This window comes from Manis pentadactyla, chromosome 16 (assembly GCF_030020395.1).
Source record: "Manis pentadactyla isolate mManPen7 chromosome 16, mManPen7.hap1, whole genome shotgun sequence".
In the NCBI taxonomy this organism is placed as follows: domain Eukaryota; kingdom Metazoa; phylum Chordata; class Mammalia; order Pholidota; family Manidae; genus Manis; species Manis pentadactyla.
The window spans coordinates 29394793-29403030 of NC_080034.1; the positions used below are offsets into that span (position 1 = coordinate 29394793).

Genomic DNA, 8238 nt, shown 5'->3' on the forward strand with positions numbered 1-8238 from the left:
TCAGCTTTAGAGGAGGCGCCAGGCCTCTCCTGCAGGGGGCTGGCCCCTTCCTGGCCAGTGTGGTCTGTGGAGGGATTGCTGAGGTTCTTCATTCAGGAGGCCACTGGGGGCTGGTTCCTCTGTGCAGTGTGGATCAGAGCCAGTGGGGGGCTAAGGTCCCTGTTTGAGAATAGATCACACCCTATGACCCCCTTTGGCTGGCTGCCCCGAGGAGGCAAGGACAGAACTCGGCGTCGGTTTGTTAGCAAGAAATTACAGGCAGAGCTTTGCACCTCCTGTTGAGAGACTGTAGCCACCTCCAAGGTGACAAGGAGGTGGTATTGCCACACTCAGATGGAGAGTGTGTGGAAGGAAAACTAGAGTGATGCATGCTGCAAAGCCTAAAAAATCGTTTCACACCAAGCAGTCTGGCAAGGTAGATTTGCAAGCTAGGAGGCTACCTCTCAACATGCATTTAGAGCTGAGGAAACAACCAATGAAAGAAGAAGAAAAGAAAAAACCCAAACCCTCTTTGCTTTCAGTCACTTTCTCTATCAGTCTGGCCTCCAAATGCATCTGGCGTGGGGCTGGTTGGAAGGTGTAATCCTAACATATGGCCAGTCTCCTCTCTTAATCAGCCCAACGTGTCTGTGGCTTAACTTTGCATCCATGCTCAAGACCCGGATGTGAGGGTTGATCCTTTAATGAGGTTTACTAATGGCTGCGTGACCCACTGAGTCTGGAGGATTAGCCTGTATAATTGTGTTCCTGATGAAACGTGTTGAGCCCTGGATCCAATTATCTTCCTGTTCTCCTGGTTCCCTTCGTGGTCTTAGGCCATCCAGAAGACTCTGTCCTGGATTAGATATAATTCCTCCAGGAGGCACAGGATTGGCCCTAGATGGCCCCTCCAGTTCATTTCTGTTAGTTATAGCACTTAATTAAGTGCCTCTTTGGCACTTCTCTGTGTGAATTCAAAAAAGCTACGGAGCCAGAAGGCTGGCCAGCTGCCCGGTCATCAGTGTGGCCGGCTCACCGTGTCGGGCGGATGTCCTGAAACTCAGCAGCACTGAGAGTGTTTGAAGGCTCTCAGATTCCACCCTGCAAACTCTGGGGGAGCACCCATGTCCAGGAATGAAGTATTACATGATTCATTGTGCCTCTTAGTGAAACATGGAGTCATGGCTACACTGCCTGTTCAGAGTGTTCCAGGTCCCTCCAGCTTTCCCTGCCCCATTTCGTGTTGCTGTTAACTTCTGTGGGTGATCTGCTGGGCCCCCAGGCAGAACACAGTGTGTATGGAGTAATGATGGTGTTCTCGAGGACAAGTGAGGAATGAGCCCCATTCGTTCCGGGTCTCTATGGACAGTCCACAGGCCAAGAATAAGCCATTAAAATATTTCCACTCTATGTTTCCCTTCTGCCATCTGCATTAGATTTGAAATGTTCTAATAATTTTAAAAGGAAACAAGAGTATCTGAATTGACTACAGAGTGTGCACACACACACATGTGCACACAGTGTGAGCACCATCAGTGCACCTGGTCGACTCCTCCACCTGTTTCCAGTGACATCATGTTTGTGCGTCAGCCAGCTGCTGGCACCGTGCGGATTCCTGCGGGGCTGGATCATGGGCAGGTGAAGTCACTGACACCCTGTACTTCCTGAGGAGAGAGGAAGCAGGTGGGACATCTACTCTGAGCAGTGCTAGGACTACAGCTGTGGCCTGCCCTCGGGGGTGCCTTGTCCTGTGTGTGTGGCCGCTTCCTCTGAGTCGCTGGCCCCTGGAAGCTGGCAGAGGCTGATGACCTGCACCCAAATTACCATAGCCAATAACAGCAGCTCAAAACTTACTGACTTTATGTCATTCACAGTGCTAAGAACTTTATATGGATGGTCTTGCCTCATATTCGCAATAGCTAGCATGATATTCCCATTTTACAGAAGGGTGAACAGAAGCTGAGTGTTGGGTAGTGAGTTATACATATAACTGGTGGAGCATGGATTCAAACCCAGGTGGTCTGCTTCCTGAGCCCACTACAATCTGGTGGTTCTGGTGCCTGGCTACACTCCTGGGGGACTTCCCTAACTCCTGCTGTCTGGGCCTTTTTCAACCTGGTCAGAGGAACATTTAAATCTCCAGGTGATCTGTGCATCCTGGCTTGAGTACTGCTGCGCTGCCCTTACCAGGTCCCCGGTGCTTTCTCCCCCAAATTGTTCCCCTTCAGCATTTGGTCCCTGCCAGTCGTAGTTCAGGGACAACTTGTAGGAATGCTCCATCTCAGCATTTGCTCCCCCTGGGAGGAGGGAGCCAGGTGGGGTCAGGCTGCTCCTGGCCAAATGTGGTGAGGCGTGGGGACAGATGGGAGGACAATGAAGCACCTGCTCCATGATAGCACCCTGCCCTGTCTTCTTTCCCATCCTGAGCTCTGCTCACCCTCAGCCTCAGGGCATGAACAGGCGGTGGGCATGGGAGCCTCATCATTTTCTAAACCAGTGGTTTTCCAAGCATGGTCTGAGGACCTCTGGTTGGTGCCCAAGACACTTTCAGGTACTGTTTGAAGAGCAGATGTCCAACTACCTGAGTGCATGACACCAGATTTTCATTAAACTTCAACCCAAACAACCCCATAGTGACTGATGGAGTGCGGAAGCAGAGAGGAGCATCCAGCTGTCTTTTATTAAGCCAGATGCTCAAACAATCTGTAAAAGTGCAGGACAATGCCATTCTTCTCACTGATTGCTTTTTGGTTTGGAAATTATTATTTTTGTAAGAATGATGTTATTTATATTAACATAATGGGATTATTATTGTTACTTTTTAAATGAATACTTATTTTAAAACATCTCAGTTTTAATTACTGTTATGGTAAAATGATAGGTAGAATCTGGATAAGCAAAAGCTCTTTGGTATTGTCAGTAATTTTTGAGAGTCTAAAGGGGTTCAGAGACCATAAATTTTGAGAACCACTGACCTAAATCATCCACTGTTTTCTCAGGAAGCCCAATTTCACATCAACTTGGAGGAGAATTGGAAGGAGGTGGGGGGGCTTTATATTTATTATGACTATTATTTTGATAGGAATTTTAGATAGTCTCAGTTTGGGATGGTTTTTGAATGTTTTTATGTTTAGAGAAATACCAGGTAGGTGATCAGATCTAAAATGGAATGGTCCTGCTTGCCACCCTACTTCCTGTACACTTCTCTGTTCTTTCTGGGGCAGTTTCACATGTTCTTTCTTTATACCTTCATCCAGGCAGGATGAAGGTGGGAACACCCCAGACTGCACTGAAGGCAGTGATTGAATATGGAACCTGTCCCTGAGGGCAGGGGACATCTGACCCATGGAGCACCAGGGAAACGTCAAACAAAAGAACCCTAAGTCTGATGGAAGAGTGCACCCAGCTTGAGTGGGCACGGCTTCACTGTTGGGACACCAGTGGAACAATGACAATTGGGCAAAAACTTTGATACTTGACCCCATGTCGTGACAAAGCCTTTATGCACCTGGGCCATTGTGTAGGGATAATTTTCCTGTGGGAGCTCACATTCCTGGTTATGGGCCAGAGGAACAAAGCTGTCTTCAGTATTCTCTGCTCTCTCTCTTTTAAGAGTGCTCTTTACTGTTGAAAACCACCACCACCCAATCTATTCCACCTAAGGAGTTAGGTCAGGTGGTTGAAAGAATTTTTGACCACTATGCAATTTGTTGTTTAAAAAAAGTCTTTATCCTAGTAAATCTGAGTTTGCAATCTTTTCTTCCTAATAAAGGGACAAGAAAGACTTGCCCTTCATTTGCCCTACATGACCATTTGTTATAGGAGACCCTCACACCAGCACTAGTCAACAAAATTCTAACAGCACTGCTCGCACCAAGCAGTGGTACCTTTGCTGAAAGCCCCGGCCCACTTCCCTGGCACTCCAGGTCGCTGATGCTGACATTTCCAGCATCCCACACACACATTGGGCCACCCCAATTTCATGAGTACTGAACGGCTCAGGGTATCAGACGTACCCTACGTAGGACACCAGCACCCTTCATGTGCTTGCTGTTCCCCTGCCCTGGGGGCCCCTTGGAAATCGCTATGCATAGCAGCTCAGGCCGCCGCTGCCCGGCCGTGGCCCCCTGGGCCCCCGCTGCGACGCCGCCATCTTGGTGAGGGGCGCGCGGGGAAGCTCTCGCAGGCTGGAATCACCGTACACCCTGCGTCTCGTCGAGGGGTTGGGGCGAGGCCTGGATTAAGAGGCCCAGGGGACTTACAAACGCGGCGACCGTGCGCCCCTAGGATCCAGGTGAGGGAACTTGGGGTCTGGTCCTTAGGAATTGGGAACGACACAAGAATGGGCAAAGAACACGGTCATAGTCTCAAACGCCATCTCCCTGTTGACGTGCCTCCATTCTCCCCTCCCCCCCACATCTGTCCCAGACCTCAACGCTGCCGCCTACTTTATGCCTGTTGGTCCCACACCCAGAAGAGCGTCCCCACAGCTCGTGAACCACTCGGCGCAAACCTGTCGGGCCCTCTTAAGGCCTAGGCCGGGCAGGGGGCGGGGCGAGCGGCAGTGACGCGACCGTTGCCATGGGAACCCGCCTCACGTTCAGGCTCAGGAGCCGAAGCCAGAGCTGCCACCGGCTGCCCGCTACCCGCTGCCCGCCTTCCCACTTCGGGCTCTTCCTGCGGGGCGGTAAGGGAAGCCGGGCTGAAGGAAGGGAGGGAGTGGATGTAGCCTCCGAGCGAAGACCGGAGCCGTGGGTCGTAAGCCGAGGCCCCTGAGCCTCTGCCGCAACCGCGAGGAAGGAGGGCAAGCGCGGAGCAGCGTCCGCCCGGCGTCAGATCGCTCACCCGGCCCTCCGCCCAGACACGGACCGCACGGTTCGTTCCGGCCCCTGCACCGCGCGGTCTCAGCCCGGCCGGTGACCTCGGCGAATCCGCAACACCGGCGGCTCCCACCGGGGCCCAGGCGCTGTTCGTCGCCGCCGCCGCCGCCTGCGCCTCTGCCCCCGCTCCGTCCGCGACCCCAGCCGGGGCCCAGACCCCAGCCCCGGCCCCGCCCCCGCCAACCTCGGCCGCGGCCCGGGCCGCGACCCCCACCCGGGAGGCCCAGTCGTGGGTGCGATGCTGCCCAGCTCAATCCAGATTTCAGGGGAGCCGCTGTCAGGCGCCGAGGTGCGGGACATCTGCCGCGGCCTGCGCGACAACGCCGTGCGCCTGCTCTCACTGCGCGGCTGCCGCCTCTGCGACCGCGACTTCGGCCGCATCTGCAGGGCCCTGGCCGGGGCCGCGTCCCTGGCGCAGCTCAACCTTAACCTGGGTGTCGTTTCCAGCCCTAGTCGCATCAAGCAGCTGGCGGAGGCGCTGCGGACCAACCGCTCCATCCAGTCCCTCTTGTGAGTGCACTCCCTCGCAAGCGGTCCCGGGCCCTGCATCCCTCCTTTCGCTCCTCCGCCACTTCCTATTCGTCCGCACTCCTTCCTTTACCTGTCTTTCCACTCACCTACCATCTCGCCCTATACATACACCTCATCCCTCTGCCCATGCCTCCACGATGCCCTCCGAGCATCTATCTCATCTGCGGACTTTGCACACGCAGCCCCACGCCAAATGAGATGGGATACCACCCCCTTCTGGAAAGGCGTATGTACCTCACCACCTAATCACCCGCACTAACTTCTCGCGAAATATTCCCCAGAGCGAATAGTTCCTTCAGACTGGACCCCTTCCCCTACATTCTGCTCACTGAAGAATCCCAATCCACCACCCTTTCTCTGTGCTCTGTCCTGGATCCCAGTCCCTGCCCCAGAAAAGAAACCAGACTCCCCTTCTGCCTGTACTCCTTTAAAATCTACAATTTTCTTTCTCCCTTCCCCAAGACCTCTCCTAAGTGCTGTTACTGAGTGCCCGCCTCAACTCTAGGGCTCCCATAAAGGAGGGTGCCTCTTCCCCTTACAGAGAGGGCCGATGAAAGCAGTAACCTCTGCTCTCTGGTCTCACCACCAGCCTGCATGGGAGTCCCCTGACAGATGCAGGGCTGGCCTTGCTGAACCCAGCCCTGGCCCTGCACCCTGCCCTTGTGGCTCTGGACCTGGGGGACTGCATGCTGGGTGATGAAGCCATCAACCTCATCTGTGGCCTCCTCCCCCCAGATGGAGCCAAGTCTGGTGAGCAGGATCCTGTGGAGGGTATGAGCTGGTATGACCTTGAAGAGTTAAGTGCAGAGGGCAGGGAGCATAGCCGAAAGTTGAGGGCTCTGACAGTATGCGTACAATGCTTTTTAAATCCTGTCAGGAAGGAGAAACACTGGGGGCTGAGCAGGATGGAGACTCAGGCCTCCAGGCTGTGGTGGGCAGGGAAGGTACGGGTCTCTAATGGCCCTGGAGCTCAGAGGTGGGGGGTGGGATGGCTCCCAGCCACTGCCTGCCAGAGTAGGGTGGGGGCAGGGTAATGGGGACGACTTGAGGAGAGCCTGACCTCCATCCCTGGTACTCCCCAGGCTTGAAGGAGCTAACACTGAGTGCCAACCCTGGCATCACCCCTAAGGGCTGGAGCCGCCTTGCCATTGCTGTGGCCCACAGCTCCCAGGTCCGCGTCCTCAATCTGGACTACAATCCCCTAGGTGAGGCTCAAGAAAGCCCCCTGTGATTCCCCCACTCAAGAAGCTGGGACTATCAGTTGGTAACCCCCACACTGGAGGGGCAGAAGGTCAGGGAGTGGGTTCTGGGAGGTAGTAAAGGAGCCACCTCTGTGGAGGAACAGATGACCAACAGGTACATCAAAGCCTCTGTTACCACCCATTCACTCACCAATCACAGTGCTCCCATCCTGGCTGCCTACCAATCCTAAATGTTTTCTGGCCTGGGGGTGGGTCTAAAGTTGTTGGGGCAATGGGGAAGCTGTAGGAGGAAGGGTTAGCAGGCCTGAGTTTAAATGCAGATGAGTATGTGCTCTCTCCCCAGGTGACCACGTGGCAGGGATGCTGGCTGTGGCTGTGGCCTCCAGCCGCACCTTGGAGGTCCTAGACTTGGAGGGCACAGGGCTCACTAACCAGTCAGCTCAGGTGAGTCTTCATGTTTGGAGATGGACCAGGAGTTGGAGTGGAGGTTAGCCCGTGTGCCTGGGGACATACCAAAGGGGTGGCATATTGCGGCTGAGGAGGCACCCTGTGTTCATCCTTTTCCACACTCTTCCCCACCTCAGACCCTGCTGGACATGGTAGAAAATTACCCCACAGCTTTGCGGAGCCTGGTGTTGGCTGAGAACAGCATTAGCCCAGAGCTGCAGCAGCAGATCTGTGACCTCCTCTCCGAGGGGGAGGAGGAGGAGGAGGTGACAGGAGGGGCTGGTGATGCCCAGGAACGAGAGAGAAGGCGGGAGCCTGCTGCCCACCAGAGGGGCAGCAGCTCCTGGATGTGCCCCGGTGGTAAGAGCCCTGAAGGTTGATCATATATCCACGTCTGAAAGTGGCTTGAGACCCCAAGGAGAGTGGGTGTGGGAAGCCTAGGCCACTTCTCACCTATTTGTGGTCCCCAGTGGAGGAATGAATGGTGGTCTGAATACCCTTCTGCCCTTCTGCCCTTCCACAGATCCCAGCTCTCAGATGGTGCTAATGACATCAGGACTAGGGGACAGTCTGTTGGCAGAGACCGAAATGTGACTCTCCAGTTGGGCCCATCAGTACATTTGTCTGTCCCAGCACTTTGCCCGAGGTGTCAGGGCCAGGCCCAGGCCCTGGGGCTTGGGGAGGGCAGGGGGGAGGAGTGGGAAGTGCCTGGGGCTCTGGCAGCTTCTGGCGGTGTGGTGGGAGGCTCTGGAAGCTGTGACTGAGCGACAGCCTCTGGACTTGCTGGCAGCTCTGGCTGCAGCCCGCTGGCTCGGAAGAGATTTTATGAACTCTACAACCTGGCGTGTGGCTGTGGTCACTGGGGCTGGCAGTAGGGGAAGAACTGGAACTACCACGAGACACCGCTAGGGGACAGTGCCGCTTCATGGCCTGCGCTCTAGGTAGCTTCCACTGGCCCCAAGTGTCTCACGGGTCTCGCTCAGGTCTCCGACTTCTAGGACCTGGGGTTCTTAGCCGACACCTAACACAGGCCTTCCCAAGGATTAGAACTAAGGTAAAGAGCCCACCTCCAGAGTTGACGTGGACTGACCCTCAAGGAGAGACTCTGGCCCTGGCAAGGCTACACCCACTGCCACTGCCTCCTGCAGTGCCCCAAGAAGCTCCAGGCACAGTGGGGCAGGGGAGAGTCACTAACTAGC

The 8238-nt window shown here is 55.0% G+C and overlaps 1 protein-coding gene across 1 annotated transcript; it reads left to right on the forward strand.

Annotated features, from left to right (window-relative positions):
- The first annotated feature begins 4484 nt into the window (after positions 1–4484).
- On the forward strand, positions 4485–8181 carry LRRC73 (leucine rich repeat containing 73). The gene is made up of 6 exons (XM_036916851.2): positions 4485–5369; positions 5980–6140; positions 6473–6595; positions 6936–7036; positions 7177–7399; positions 7563–8181. The coding sequence occupies exons 1-6, from the start codon at positions 5098–5100 to the stop codon at positions 7631–7633; spliced, it is 951 nt and encodes a 316-aa protein (XP_036772746.1). The 5' UTR covers positions 4485–5097; the 3' UTR covers positions 7634–8181.
- Positions 8182–8238: the final 57 nt, after the last annotated feature.